General features: G+C 29.6%; 1 protein-coding gene across 5 annotated transcripts in view; it reads left to right on the top strand.

The window, feature by feature from the left end:
* LOC143232880 (exportin-T-like) overlaps positions 1-16,811 on the top strand; it is a 73,411-nt gene that overhangs the window by 41,551 nt on the left and 15,049 nt on the right. For 4 of the 5 annotated variants that reach the window (XM_076468886.1, XM_076468885.1, XM_076468887.1 and 1 more), the window contains 8 exons: positions 6,305-6,424; positions 7,333-7,427; positions 8,306-8,474; positions 9,184-9,329; positions 11,353-11,452; positions 11,766-11,951; positions 14,561-14,768; positions 15,596-15,663. In XM_076468886.1, the coding sequence (XP_076325001.1) occupies positions 6,305-6,424; positions 7,333-7,427; positions 8,306-8,474; positions 9,184-9,329; positions 11,353-11,452; positions 11,766-11,951; positions 14,561-14,768; positions 15,596-15,663 (1,092 nt within the window). The remainder of the gene's footprint in view (positions 1-6,304; positions 6,425-7,332; positions 7,428-8,305; positions 8,475-9,183; positions 9,330-11,352; positions 11,453-11,765; positions 11,952-14,560; positions 14,769-15,595; positions 15,664-16,811) is intronic. The other variant, XM_076468888.1, reaches the window with a different exon arrangement.

Below are 16,811 nucleotides of genomic sequence, written 5' to 3'. Positions count from 1 at the left end.
TGATCAAAAAATCTTTCCATCTCATAAGAATCAATTTATTCCAGTACCTAACTAATGGTTTCACCTTTCTTTGGCTGTGAAGAAATCACTTTCTTTGAAAGTCATGTTCTGTTTTTTTTTCAAATTGTGCCAATGACATCAGTTCTATGTGAAGCCAAATAATCAAATAAAAATATGTTGAAAGAATAATCTATGCCCAAGAGATATTTTTAACTAAATCTTCCATGAGTAATAGAACTATTTTTGTGACATGGCTCTCTCTCTCTCTCTTTCTTCTTCTTTTTGTGTTCCCTTGCCTATATATATTATAAAGTTATATACATAGCCTGTTTTGGCTTCACAAAGCAGGAAGGATTGTATACCAAATCTTTCTCATTTGAGAATAATGTACATCTTCAAACTCAGTCTTTTTTCCCACAGTAAAAGGCTTTCGATAAAAGAGATGTCACAAGAAGGGACATGGACAGCTTGGAAACTTCTTTTAGTAGTTCATCTATTTTGAATAATTTGTTGCTTGAGTCAGGACTGTCTGAAATATGCAAAAATCTTAGGATCAATAAAATCTTTCTTTATCATTTCATAAAATATTGGAGTATTTATTATGGAGTTTTGGGAGAAATAAGTTTGCAAAGTTTGTTTTTGTACAATTCCCACCAAAAGCAAAATGCCCTCAAACAACTTAATTTCCTCTATAGAGGAACGTCTTTCCAATCAGGAAGCCTACTCTCTCTTCTTATTCCTAACATGCTGTTTCTTGTATCCGAAATAAAATTATTAGCATATTTATTTGTCTCATCACAAATAAGTTGTATGATATTATCATTCACTATGGTATTAAAAATTCTTAAAACATCACTTGATACTGCATTGTCACTAATTTTTGGACCAGTATTACTTGTACATGTGAATGGATTCTGTGCAGTACCAACACTACTCCATGAATCATTTACAATCAGAATGCTGTCAGCCACATCATGGTCAGAGTCACTTACTGAATCTTGTCCATATCAGTATCACTATCTGAATCGGGAAAAAATGAAAGCTTGATTCATCACTAACATCCACATCTTGCAATTAGGAAGTTTAAAGAATTTTAAGGTTACTGAGCCAGATAATATTTCCCCAAGGGTTTTGAAGAAGGACAAGGTTTGGATATGTGAGCCTTTTGCCATAATTTTTTTGCAAGTCCTTTAAAAATGCACAAGTACCAAAAGATTGGCAATTTGCCACTTCTATCTTAAAGACAGAAGTTGTCCCAAATTAGGCCAATTAGTCTAACATCACTTGTGGAAAATATGATGAAACATACTTTTACAAAACCATTTAACAAAGTTTAGAATTTTATCAATTTGCCACTAAGGGAAAATTATGTCTTTATAAATGTTTAAACATGCTTTGAAAATGCTACTGTATGTTATAAACAAAGGTAAAGATGTAGATTTGGTATATCTGGATTTTCAGAAAGCATTTGACAAGGTGCCACATAAAAGGCTTGTAAAAAAAAAGTCTTATAGGTGTGGGAAATAAGTTAACTAATTGGATAAAAGAATGGCTTGATGGAAGAAAGTAGAGGGTTGTTATAAATGGAGTTCAGTCATGCTGGATTAATGTTGCAAGTGTTGTACCTCAGGGCTCAATCCTAGGACCTTTGCTCTTTTTGAGTTACATTAATGACTTAGATGAAGGAATGGTCAGTAAATTACTGATGATATCAATGTCCTTGGTACTCCTGGTTGTGAAGAGGATGCTGCTTCACAAAAGAATTTAGGTCATTTAGTGAGTTGGACAAATAAATGGAAGTTAGGTCTTAAGCCAAATACAAAATCTTGCATTTATCATAATTTGAATTATAAGTATCATTTTAATGGGAATAACTTTAAAAGTGACATAAATGAAAAGAATCTTTGTATAATGGTTGATTAGTCTCTCAAACCATCCAAGCAGTACTAGAGCAAATAGGGCTTTAGGTTGCATCTACAGAAATACTGAATGCAAGTCTAAAGAGATTATAATTTCATTATATAGGTCAGTGGTTAGGCCACATTTGGAATGTTGAGTTCAGTTTTAGGCTTCTTACCTTAGGAAAGACATTGAATTGTTGGAAAGACGTTCAGAGAAGTGTTATTAAAATGGCTCTGGGAATGAAATGATTGTTATATAAGGAGAGATTAAGATCCTTAACATTGTTTTTTTCTTAAAAAAGAAAGGTTACAGGGTATCTGATTAAAGTATTTAAAATTATAAAAGGGGATTGATGGTGTTGATGTATAAACATTTTTCTTACTTAACAGCAAGAATTATAGAACTATGAAACACAAATATAGATTTAGGCAAAGTAGAGGCAGTCTTCAGCTAAGAAACTTATTTTTCAAAGAGGGTAGCTGGTCTATGGAATGTGTTGTTTTCAGATGCTGTGAAGGCAGTAAATTTGAGTGAGGTTAACCCTTTCCAGATGGGTCAAAGGCCGTGTAATTGAATTTCTTGACTTGCATTCTAAATTTTTCGAGCTATTATTTTATGAATAATTTATGTTCTTAACTTTGGTATCAAACTGTAGATTATAATTCAGATTTTCATATATGTTATTTAATTTCTTAAACCTAAAAATAAATATAAACCCTTTCACAATGGGTTACAGGTCAAAGGTCATGCCATCACATTTGTTGGCTCTTTCATAATTTTATTGAACTACTATTATCTAAATTTATGTCAGTAAATTTTGAATTGAATTGTAGATTATAATTCCAACTTTAATATTATATCTGAGTTAATTTCTTAATTTGAAATAAATATTAAAAGAACACACCTAAATATAGATTTTAGTAAGTCACTTGGTATGTTGAATGCAGCACTGTTTAAAATTAGATGTATGTGATGTTAAATATTAAGTCTATAGTTCTGTACAAATTAGGAACTCAAATTACCAATATCAACAAGCTAGAATATAAAATAAAAACCTCATCTTTTTATTTTGCTGTGATATGGCATATGTACTGAATCACACACAGTAACCCTGTTCACTTCTTTCCATTTTTGACAACGGTTCCTTATATATGCTTGCTTCTGACTTGTGGATAGCCAGTCGACAGCTTAAAATGTCACCCTAGTGGTTTGCTCAGCCATTTTAATCTATGAAAAGGCTTCATGTTCTTTTGATTCAAGATTTCAAGAAAGTAGGCTGTGTCTTTAGTTTGCTTGAAGTTTTATATTTTTTTAAAACCTGAATAGATCTTAGTTACTATGCTTAATACATTATAGTGTAATTCTATAGTATCAGTATAATTATTTATGATTTTTTGGTTATTCAACTGTGTGTGCGTGCATGTGTGTGTAAAACCTACATAAAATGTATTGTTTGGTATTCTCCACATAATAGCTAGAAGAGATAATTGTTTGCTTTATTTCAATATTTATTGTTCTATATGTTAACAGAAATAAGTTTAATTTATTTCTAAATAGTAATAATCTAAATACATGCATAATGTATAATATTTGAAATATGACTGTATTCTACAAAATACTAGTTCACTAAAACCCAGCCAAGGCAGAGAAGACAGTTTTATAGGATACATGAGTGCACATGCATCATGTCAATGCAAGTCATGTAATGTTAGCTAGGCATGACTGAAAGATCAATATAATAAAAAAATAATGAAGATATAAAACATTGCGAAACTTAAGCTACCTGGACTAAACATTTGTATTTTTGTGTTATAATATGTAATCATTTGAGCACGAAAAAGGCATAATTTATATTCCTAATTTTTTTATGATGGTTACAAGGTTGGTAAAGTGACAGACCCCACATAGGGTATATGAAATAACAAAAAATACAAAGTCTTTTTGAAAACAAATGTTTGAAATGTGTTTAGTAAGATTTAGAGATTACACAAGCAATATTTGAAATTTATGGACAAAGTGTAGTTTATTAATTATAACCTGAAATCGCTTCACACTCAGACTAATAATGAAACATACTTGATATTTTCACAAACAAATCTTCAGGACAATATCTCACTAAAGAATCTGGTGTTTTGTGTACAAAAGAATTGTCATATTTTCTAAAATTTTATCAAATGTTGTGAAGATACAAGTGTTGTATCAAAAGTTGTAGTGTAAATATGTAATGTGTGCAAATGGAGACGGACTTGTGTATATTATACTGAGAACATTACAAAGTCAAATATCTCAACTTCAATTTTTGTGTGTATTACATGGTATGTTGAGTTCAGCACTGATTCAAATTAGATGTTTGTGGTATCAAAATACAAAGTTTATAGTTTTTGTATAAATTTGTATTTGAAATTGCTGATGTTTACGAGCTAGAATAGAAAATTAAAACGTTTTGTCTTATCTGTTTGTTGAGCTATCACTGTATTAAGGGAATCAAACATACTCGCCTCCCACTCACCATTTTCCATTTTTGAAAACTGTGCCTTATACATACATACTTCTATATATGCCATGTGAATAACAAATTGGATGCTCAGAGTGTCCACCTTGTAGTTTTCTCAGCCATTTTCAATTATAATGGTATTCTCTCTTTCTTTCAAGATAAACGTTTCAGCTGGTAAGTTGAATCTTTAGGCCATTTGTGATTTCATATTTTTTTTAGATACAAATACAACTTAGTTGATAAAACTTGATAAATTATAATTGAATTCTATGGTATTAATGAAGTTATTTATGATTTTTTGGGTTATACATATGTATATATAAAACCTAAAAAAAAAAAAATATTTCACATGCTCCATGTTAAGTCAAGCAGCAAAGAGTACAGAGGTTGTAACTAGGAGAGAGAATTGTGTGCTTTATTTACTGCTCTGTGTTGAATGTGACTATATTTTAAAAAACACTAATCCATTAAAACAAACAAAATAGGTCATTTTGTAAGTCAGTTTTACGTTATTGGATACAGTAACATGAGTGCACTTGCACTGCATCATTGTAAGTTCTGTATTAGCTAGGTTCTGCTGAAAGGTGAGAATAATAAAACTAATAAATGTGTAATGTTATGATATTTAAGCTATTTAGTCTAAACATTTGTTTCATCTGTAGGCATTCTAGAACAAAAAATGCAAATTTTGTATTAATTTCTTACTTTTACATGGTAGTTACAAGATCAGTCAAATTTACTGAATCCATACAGAGTTGTTAGGGAAAATAACCCGAAATATGAACTTTTTCCTAAGAAATGTGATAACTATCTGGACATTTCAAAGATTTTACATGTGAAATTTGAAAATTTTCTGGTGCATAAAAGTATTTTTAATCTTGCAATGAAACTTATTTTGTATGTCAGATTGGCAATGTGACAATAAAAAAGGCACGAGAGAAACAAACCTTATAACTTAATAAGAAAAAAATCTGATAATTTGCTTATGTGAAAGCCTTATGTTTACTATTCTTCTAAATTATGTGAACATATGCTTACTAATTTAAAAGTAATAGAATGAAAACTATAACAGGCACAAAAGGGTTACAAGGTTGGTCCCAGGGGTTGAGCCCATTATTGAAAAAGTTAAAAGAAAGCTTAATAGATATATGGATGATAAGAGCTGGCTTTAATTATTTTTTTTTTTTATTTAATAGCTTTAGTTTGTCTTAGAGGATGGGATAGCTGACAGAGACCAGCAGGCCTCTTATTATCCATAAACATTGTTATAATATGTTAATGTACTTTACAAGAATGAATATTATAGCATTTTAGTTAATGTTAGGTTACTTTATTTTGATTTTCACTTGGTAGTTATCCACAGATGATTTTGCTCAACTTCCATTATATGATTTATGATAAACAGTATTTTTGTTTTGTCACAAATTCATCATATTTGTCAAAAGTAATTGCTTAAAAAAGTAAATTATGAGGTTGAGAAACAATGAAATTTCCAGCAGTTATTATATTCAATTTGTATGTCAACATGGTGTACAAGACAGTGGGATAAAATTATGATAATAATAGGAAATTTTACCTCCATTATTTTTAGGATCATGTACTATTAATAGTAACTCTCTTGATTATATAAGTGTTGAAATTCATAGAAATAGACCAGATTTTAAATTAGTCAGTTTGGTGTATGACATTTTGAATTAGCTGGGATTAGTTTCTGTTATTTGTCTAATGAAATCTTTCAGAGAACACAAATATTTAGTCACGTAGGAATTTTATTCATGAATAATATGTTGATAATTGGTAAGAAAAGGACGAAACATTGCATTCTTTTATTTACAAATGTTGTGTCACATCAACGAAACACATAATAAGAATAGTAGGTACTTAATAAAAAATATTTTTGTTTTTTAGCTTGTCTCTTGTGGAGTCAGTACTTTTGGACATGTAGCAGTTACTTTGCATTTTTTTGAAACAGTTGTGCGCTACGAAAAATTTTTTAGTCAAGAACCTCATCATATTCCTGAAGTTCTTGTAAGACATTTTTAAGCTTAATTATTTTGTTTTTAACCTTATGATTTACTTATGCAATTGAAATTTAAAAAACTTTGTTTTTCAAAGGTTTTAAAAATCATTTCATTCAGTAAAAAACAGTTTGAATTGTAAGTGCATTTATATTTTGTGTTATGTATTTTTTAAACCTCGGTCGTTTTATATCTTGACCCTGTTTATTACATTGACATAAACTATTTTGATATTTGACAAAGGAATATTAACAGAATGGTAGCTGTTGTGTTATGATAAAATATTTTAACCTACATAAGTATAAAGTTTCCTACTTGAAACATAAAAAGCCTCAAAATTAACATGTATTATACCCAAGTTCTTAGATTTAAAAAATCCTTATTTTTATGTTGTTGTAATACTGTACTCTAATAACTATTAAAGGCTTTGTAGGTATATTGTACAAAATAAATATATATGAGTGAAAACTTTCATTTGTCGTCAGGCCAAATCCCCAAGGTTCAAATAGTAATTCTCTCTTTATGAGTATAATTAAAGGTGGAGACCAGTGGTTGAACATTATCGCTAAAGAATTGTTTGTAAACATCAGCCCATCCTTTACCACCAAAAATAATTGGGCTGTGCATGCATTATAAGAGAAATGGTCAACTCTCATTACTTGGTTTGACAAGTGAAGTCAAAGATTTGGTGATGGGTGATTGTGCCTAGTTAGATGCCTTCCTTCTTGTCTGCTAAATTAGAGATGGCTAGCACCAATAGAGCTTGTAGTCTGCTTGAAGTTCAACAAAACTCAAACCAATCTCCCTAATATTTTAATTAAGTGGTTATTTCTGATTACTGTGATACAAAACTGATGTTTCTTTTGAGCCCATTTGTAAATAGTGCTTGTAACAAATTTTCTCTTCATAATTTTTCAGGTTGCTTTCATGGATGAACGAGGACTCCATAATAGGAGCCCACGAGTACGGAGTCGTACTTGCTACTTGTTTTCAAGGTTTATTAAATGTTTGAAGTAAGTTTGAATTTTGATGTAAAGCAAGTTTTAAAATATTTTGAACATCTGTTTTAAATTATTAAAAAAAATCTGAAGCTTCCAAGAAAATATCATTTATTTTGTACAAAAATCATAGAAGTTAACCTCAGAGCCCAGCAATATACACAACACTATTATTTGTCTTTATAGTTTAAAATTGGTTTAATTATTTTCATAATAAAGTAAAGGAAACAGACTGAAAACTTATTGGGTGTAAAAGAAAATGAAATATGTTATATGTTAATAATTAAGAAAATATACTGACAAAATTTTAAGTTAAACATTTACAGCTAAAGTTTCCAGCATTAACATAGGAATTTTATTATAAAGTCATTATTGTTTTATTACATATTTATTTGTCACATTCTTAATAATAAATGTTTATGAGCATCTTTCTGCTACACTTATGCAACCTGTTAACACTTTTGAGAATATTTTAACATTCAATTAGGTACAATTACTATTTCTATCAGTGTAATGTAAAATGTGTATTTTAGAGACTGGACTCCCTTCATTAGCGGAAAGTTTTAAGTTTTAGAAGAATGCAGCTGATTTAAAAAAAAAAATCTATTGCTAATTTCTTCTTTATTTGTAAAATTTTTGCCAAAGTGACAGAATTTTAGTAAACTCTAGCATTATTAACTATATTGATTAAAATAGAATTTTTCTAAATTCAATAACTCGGTGACTTAGTTTTTTTTTAACATTTATAATATCCTCAAAGGTCAAATTTTATTCAAGTTAATTAGATGTTATAAAACTGTAATATTTTCCAAAAAAAGATTTAACACAAATCTTTTAACATGTGTTACACCAGAATTGTTTAATAAATTTGAATTGGTTTCAATGCTTTTTAGGGTGCACATCCACAGGTATACTGAAGACATTGTGAAACGAGTACAAGACTTACTGGTTTTAGCAACACCTGAAAATAGGTTCAACACAGCTTTGTTAACACCTGATGACCAGCTTTTTCTGTACGAAGCTTCTGCAATACTGATTGTGTCAAGTCAATTTGAAACTCAGGTAATAATCAAAAGCTTTTTCATGATTTTCAACTCATTTAAATACCTAGTTTTAATTTTTTTCAAATATTAGGTTTCTCTAGCTGAAGTTTTCTGTGTAAAAGTGTTGAAACTGCAAGAACTGATGTTACTATAATCATTCCAAGCCTGTAAATATGTTGTCTTGCAAACAGTTCCTTTTTATATTTAATTTATGTGGCACTTCAACATGATTATTATACTTAGTACAATATTTTATAGAATTTTGAGTTGTGAGTCTTTTGAACATTTCTTCTATTTCTGTATACAGACCTGTAATGATGTTTATTGTAAACTTGGAAGCTGTTAAAAATCTCCATTTTATCTAATTTAGATGCAATATTAGGGAAAAGGGTCTATACAAATATTTGATATCCCTAGGTTGTAATAGTGACATTTGCATCATTGAAGGTAGTGTATAGAGTCAAATGTTTATAAGCTTCACTGTAAATAAATCAGAGTAAAAATATAGTGTAGATCAAGTTGGGCTTATTGGTTACAGTTAGGAAAACTTCTTGACATTTAAGTAATGATATTTTATGCCTTTAGTAAGATTTACTAGAAAACATTGAATAAATGAAGTATATTTAAAAATTTGATTAAATGTAAATTCTTAGGTGTTGCTTTCATCTGTTTCATCTTTTAGGAACACAATCAATTTTTGTAAAATATTTTTTGTGTTGTTTTTATAGCATAAAAAACAGCTGCTGTTGAAAAACCTTTTGAATCCAGTGATGGCTAAATTTGAAATGTTTATACAACGGCTACCTATGGAAACCGATAAAGAGAAGTGTCGAGCAGTAGCAGAATGTATGAGCCATGCTATTGCTTGTACTAGGTAATTTAAATGTTTTATATCTGTCTCTTAGTTTGTTATTTTTTTTGCAAGCAGTTATCCTTTTACTGCTATCAGTCATAGTTTCTAACCTTTCATTTGTAGTTTAGTATTATATATCTGTTTAATCCTATATACTCAAAACAGCTTCAAGAGAAGAAAGAAGGGATATTTTGTTGAGAAAGAAAAACAGTTTTATGGTTTGAACTAATGGAATCCTTAGTTAGTACAGGTATTTCAATATAGTTTAGAAAATGTAAAAAACCCTTGTAGTTATTGGTAGATTTCTGTTGTGGTATCCCTTCCTTGTACTTGCAAGTTTCAGTATCAACTCTGAGGTTTTAAGGAGTTGTAATTTCAAAGTTTGGAATGGAATGCTGGTTAGGAAAAAATTTGAATATACAAGTTTTAATAATATTGACCTGCATAAATAAAAGGACAGCAACTGCTAGCAATTCAGTGGTAGGTTAATAGATAGTTGATTGATAGCTAAGCAACAAAATGATGTATGATGCTTAACAAAATGATGTATGACATGAAAGGGCCTACTTTATATTTTTGATTTTCTTTAAGCAGATGATGAACCTATTACTATAGCTGTATTGTCAGTTTCTTATCTGTGGTATGCCAAGACCTGTGTATTACCACAGTTGTTTTTTACATTGTTTTATACTCATGGTATACCATAAACTATGTATTACAATAGTTGTCTTGATACAGAACTTTCAAAAGATGGTATATCACAAACTAATCCTTAATGATAGGATCCTTGTTTGCTTCAGTAGATTATGTAGTAGTGATAAAGAATTTTATAAATAACAAGTAAACTTCACCCAATAATGTGACAAGAAAATATATTATTTTCATTTGTAAATTAGAACTTCCTTTCATCACAGATTGTAAATATTAATAGAAACATCTACTTCTTTAAGTTTAACAATGCTGAATAAAAATATATTTGCCCGTATGTAATCTGTTAAAGAAAATGACACTTTCTTGTTATTATACTTTCTTGGCATTCTGTTGAAGTCAACCACATATTATTAACTTTCTCATGCTCTGGATCATATGTCTAATTTAGTCACTTTTTGGTTCAAAATTCTTCTAGTATGGATACATAATATTTTCTTTCTATTCTAGAATATTGCCATAGAAGTTTCAAATTTTGCATAACTGTGAAAAGTGAGAAATTCCCTTGAAACTTGCTAAAGTTTATCAGCTTTGTCTCAGATAAACAATGAATTTTTTTTTTTAAATTATTATTGTTAACAATAAACCTGGCACTTTAAGATTTATCTATAGATGTGGAAAGAGTTAAAGCCATGTAACATTATTTTTGTTACATTTCTACTTGAACTACTGCCTATATTTTTTTTTCTTTTTCTTGCTGCTGTTATCCTTCTCTCTAAGTTTGTCCATCAGCTTAAGATCTGTTTAAGGCATCAAAACCAACGACATTGGAAAAAATAGTTTCATTGCAGTATTTGATGGACATTTTGTAAATAAAAGTTAAAGCTCGTGGTACAAAGATAATATTGCCATAATGCAAATATGGTGAGCAAACTTCATTCACCTTTTCCATATTGCTGTTGCTGCTCATTGTTTTAACAGATAGCTATTTAGCTCTTAATTAATTTCATTTATTTTTACAAATTCCGATTTTGATGTTTCTCTGAATTACTTTGTTCATTCATCTACAGTTGTGGCTCCATTTCCATATTCTTAAATAAACAAAGAAAATACTTGAATATTGTAAACAATACTTTCCTTGTTTGTCTTTTGCAAGTCTTGTGAAGGTTATTTGGCCAAAACAAACTTTAATAAATTTCACTTTATAGTAGTTGTTGGTCATTCAGTTAGTTAATGATATAAATAGTGACTTGAACACTACTGTGTTTTGTCATGTCCAAGCTAGTGTTTTTCTTTATGCTGAAAAACTGACGTACTTTCACAAGACAAAGATGTATCCAATAAGCCATCCATTATTGCTAGAAACTTTTATAAAAAGGCTTTTGTTTTGTTCTAGTCGTACCAGTAAGGCATTCTCTAACCAACAGACAATGAAGATAACAGGGGTTGTGCAGGTCTATACTGATGCTTTGAAAATTTTCTTACAATCTCTGGAGGTAAGTAGATTTTGTTCTGTTTACTTGAAGTTTTTATATGGTGTACTGCAGGCTGTCTTGTGTTTTTAACATATTGGGTCACCAGTATTTATTATGATGTGTGTATATGATTGACAAAATGAGACAGTTGCTCTTCTAATACAAATAAACTAAGATTCTGTTCTCTGTAGAGGATTAGTTTAAAGATATATACCTCTAATTTTACTGTTGTATTTTTAACCAAATATTACTATTCTCAATCGTACTGAAACTCAGACTGTTCATAAGAAAAGTTGCTTTGTGTTTATTTTCAATTACATTTAATACCTTTTAGCTTCCTCAAGAACAGACTCTTCTTCAGTCTGCTGTGCGACAATTCTTACACCGTATGGTTGTTTGTCTGGAGGAAGAGGTCCTTCCTTTTATTCCATTAGCAGCTGAAAACTTGTTAAAAAATGCAGACACACGCAGTATTCAAGAATTTATACCTCTAATAAATCAAGTTATAGGGAAATTTAAGGTATGAATATATCACAATTTGTAGCTTATTGTTACTGTTATGATATTAGAATTACAAAACTTAATTTATATTGAGAATTTTATAATAATGTAATGTAATTTTTAAATTAAAACTGCAAATATGTATTCAATGCATGTAGGATTTAATTACATATTTTATAAATATCAAATGAAATGTATTTCATCTCGCATATTTTGTGGAAATTGTTGGTTTTTTTAAAGTAGTTAGTTATGACATAACATTGAATTCAAGATTCTTTTAGTTTTGATTTTTTTAAATGGTTTTAATTTCTTTATAATATTTATTTTCTAAAAATGAGCTATCAATTAGATATTGTTAAATATTGTTTGGTAGTTTTATGTGAAAAATGTGTTTGAAAGAAACCACAGTCATCAGTTGTAGGATTTATTCCTTAAGTTTCTCATTAGTTTTAGCAGTTACATCTTTTCTGTACTTAGACATGAAAAAAAAGTGTCATGGTTTGAAAGTGTTTTTAGCTGTTTCATACAAGATTTTTCTGGAATAGCATTTACTTCTATTTTGAGTGAGGGCAGTTGGATAAATTGTATCATAGTGTTACCAGAGAGCTGGTTTTGTATGTATAGATATTCTATGAGGCCTGGCATGGCCTAGCGCGTTAAGGCATGCGCTTTGTAATCTGAGGGTCGCAGGTTCGAGCCCAAATCGCGACAAACATGCTCGCCCTCCCAGCTGTGGGGGCGTTATAATGTGATGGTCAATCCCACTTTTTGTTGGTAAAAGAGTAGCCCAAGAGTTGGCGGTGGGTGGTGATGACTAGCTGCCTTCCCTCTAGTCTTACACTGCTAAATTAGGGACGGCTAGCACAGATAGCCCTCGAGTAGCTTTGTGCGAAATTCCAAAACAAACAAAACGAACAAGATATTCTATGAATGTGCTTAAGGTAATGTTTTGGGTTTACTTTCAGGTTATAAGCAATTTGTTTGTTTTATAAGTTATAGAATATTTAAAAAAACATGGTTGTGATGTTTCAGTCACTGGTGTGACCCATTCTCAAGTGCACAGGTTTTAATGGTAAAGAAAGATTTTGTAGTTAAGTCAACAATGTATTTAAATTGGAGAATTGACAGTGGTTATTTATGCATGTGTATATCAATTTGTGAGAATTGACAGATAAAAAAAAGAATCACCAAGAGACAGGAACACTGAATCAACTATTACAACTAGCCACATTTATTTACTTTTAATACAGATATTTTTACTTCCTTTAGTTATTAGGTACTTTGGCCACTTTTTTTTTTTAACAACATGCCTTAGACAATTCATTATATAAACATGCATTTTAACTTAAGTATGTAAAGATTGGTATTTGTAGTTTTGTTTAAGATTAACAAACAAAATTCCTTCAGCACCTAAGCAGTGTACACAAAGACGTGTAATTCACAGTTGAAAATTAAAATAACTGCAGGATAAATTTTATGTAAACATCACCACTAAAATTCATGGAAAAAACATGCAGAACGAAAATTACACGATCTAGTTTTCCAGCCATGTAATGCACTAGAAATAGGCACACTAAAAAGCCTTTTAAACTTAGCTTAAACTATAATTGCTCCAGAAAATATTGATGAAGAAGTTATACACTTAATTCAGTGTTTTATTGAAATAAACCAGTTCCCCATTATGTTAGTTACACAAACTATTAATGATTTCAAAAAGTGTAGACAAGATGCTTTTAACAAGCAAACAAAAGCTCAAATAGTCCTCCACTAAATGCAAAGGAAACCTAATTTCTAGCACAGTCTCATACATAGAAGATATTAGTATGACTTTATCAGATATTTGGAAAAGACTGGCACATAAATATAAGTGTAGTATAACAACTAGATTTGTTTTCATCACTGTGATTAAAATTAAACACATAAAGAAAATTATATAGTGAATCCATCCAACCAGAAAGCATATCAGCTTGTATATACAGGTATTCTGTAGTCTAGTTAATGTAATATTAGTTTGTAGATATTCCATAAATCTGATTAAAATAATTCAGTTTATATAATAAGTATTTTATGACTCTGCTCAATACCATCATTGCCATGTGCCTCATTAGTGGGTCACAACCGACTTTTAGTTATAAACTTCATGACACACCAATGGGTTGAGGGTAGTTATATTCCAAAGCTATATTTCTCTTGGGGCATATAAGTTTGGGACACTGACTGATCATTGGCACCTCTTGAATGTAAGTTTTTTATAATTAATTTATTATGCAGTAGCAAACATGTAAACATACATGTTTGAGAAGGATGAATTAATTTTTGTACCTGTATATTTGCATAAAGCTGTAATAAGCCAAACAAAAGCATTTGAATATTTAAATTTTAAGGTTTTAATGAAGTCTACACAACTGGAGGGTATCTTTCATTTAAAAAAATAATAATTAGAAGATATGTTTGTATAAAAAAATGTGTGAATTTTTTGTCACTGTATGTGTAAATTAAACATTCTTACACATCATTTTTGCCTTTCATACTCAATAACTTTCAAAACTTTTTTCATAATATGTAAGATGTAATGTAAAGTATAACATATTTTGTGTGGCTGAACTGGCACTAGACTGATCGATACAGTTATCTTGGGTTTTCCAGAAGGAGATAGTTCCTTTTTTGCAACGAATCTTCATGCCTCTGGTCACTGTTATCTTTAAGGCTTTAGCTATTCCTACTGTTGAAGATGACCAACAGGCTCAGCGAGAAAGACAGATTTTACAGCGAAGTTACTTCCAATTTATTGGAGCAATTGTTACTAACAATGTCACAGAAGTTTTAGCATCACAAGGTGTGTTATCAGGTTAAGGATTTATCTCTGGAACTTTTCCTTTAAGAAATGTGTAGTACAAGCAGTTGAAATTTATTAATGTTGCATAAAGTAAGATTTTATATTTTTGATGTCTTTGATCCTGTTGTTTCAGAGTTAATGAATAATTAATTTCTAAATGGTGAATCAAATGTTTTCAAGAGTAGTTATAGTTAAACCAGTTAAATATTCTTGCATATTATTTGAAAAGTAATTTTAAATTTTAAATGCAGTATTCCATTTTACGCAGTTAGGGATTAGCTTAACTGCAGAGATTTAACCATGTAACAACTAGCTTTCTGTAAAATGTAATATTTTAATAGCAATTTGTTTATTAAGAGGCAATTTCTTTTTGTAGCTTTTTTCATAATATAAAAAGTATTTCAATCCATTTTTACGTTTTGGTAGTAACTGTTTAGAAAGAAAGAAAGAGCAAGTTTTATCTATGAAGTTTAATTTAAAATGTGCATGAATAATAGGAGAAATGTACCAAACTTTCTCCTTTTATTTATTAAAAATGCCCACTTTATTTTCAGTAAAGTGTCTATCATTGTTCATTTTGGATTTCAATGTTGGTTTATTTTTGCATTTTTGTTTGTACATTAGTTTCAGGTTGTTTATTGTTAAGTATAAAGTACATGTGTTGTTTCTGCTTTGCATGTGGGTATCAAAACCTAGTTTTTTTGTTTGTGTGTCATCTCAGATTTACCATTTAGCTACAAAGGAACTTAGTTTTTTGGTATTTGTAAACAATTTTTCAGATGTATTTTGATAATCAGCTTTTTTTTTTTTCTACTTTTTTATTCCAGACATGCAAAGTATGGAACAAGTTCTTCTAACAATAATTCAGGGGGCTGTCGAGTTTCCTGATCCTGTGGTAAGTAGATCAAATACATTTCAAAAAGTCATAATTAGGTACTTTGTGTGTTTATAGTTTGGCCATCTGGTGGATGAAGTTACTAGTGCCAAACAAAATAGTAGAAAGTAATTTTGTGATAAGCTCGGTGTAATTTTATAAAAGAGTCTGCAGTTTTACCAGTCATTAATATAATCCATTATATAAATTTTTTTGCTATGTGAATATTTTTATTTCATTTGTTAGTATAAAGCTTTAATTAAAACAGTCAAAATGACGTGATTTGATGTTAAAACATGAAACTTAATGATCTCATAATAATTTTTTTTTAAATTGTCCTGAAAAAGTTGATTGTTTTAGTGTTCTATACAAATACTCTTGAATTGTAAAATTTCAATTTTTGTTTTAAAAGTACAAGTGTTTGAAAAATTTTAATTTTCCTTTGAATTTTTCCAAATTTTGTGTGAAAACACCATTTAAAGGTCTCAAATAGAAGTAGATTTTTTTATTTGGTTGTGTAAGAAGTGTGAGTTATGTAACTAAATGCTCACATTTAATTTCAGCTACGCATTTTGTATAAACCTTTCATGTATAACAATTGTGTGAGAGGTTTTCTTGGGTAGCAAGAAAAAAATGTTCATGCTGTTTGAATCAATCTGAATAGTTTTTATGTACTTCCTCAGCTCAAGTAAACAGCAACATGGGTTTCATTAATTGGAATATCAAAAAGCAACCATATTATTGAAACCTAATCTAAGTGCGATAACTGATTTTTAGAGAGTGAAGATTGAATAAGAATACTAGTATTTTATACTTGTCTGAAGTGGACATCATAGACTTGCTAGTTGTTGTGAATGTTTGCCTTTACTTTTGAAGTTTTTTAATTAAAAAATAGTCTGTCCTCAGAGATCAAAATATAGTCTTATTTTGCTTTGGTAATGTATTTGATAAATAATTTTAAAATGACACTTGTGTAAGACATTTGTTTACAACTAAAAGGAATACAATGTTAAAATTTTACACAATAAACAATTATTTCAAAAACAAAGATATCATATTAATAAAGGAAACTGGCCCAGGTCTAGAAATAATAACTGGACAGGTGTGTTGTTATTCTGGATAGTTTGAATTCTAGATGGCACTTTAGTATGTATGTGATGAGGTGGGTA

This window comes from Tachypleus tridentatus, chromosome 11, assembly GCF_004210375.1.
Source record: "Tachypleus tridentatus isolate NWPU-2018 chromosome 11, ASM421037v1, whole genome shotgun sequence".
Lineage (NCBI taxonomy): Eukaryota > Metazoa > Arthropoda > Merostomata > Xiphosura > Limulidae > Tachypleus > Tachypleus tridentatus.
The sequence above is the reverse complement of the archived record's forward strand: the minus strand, read 5'-3'. Positions and strand labels throughout refer to the sequence as shown.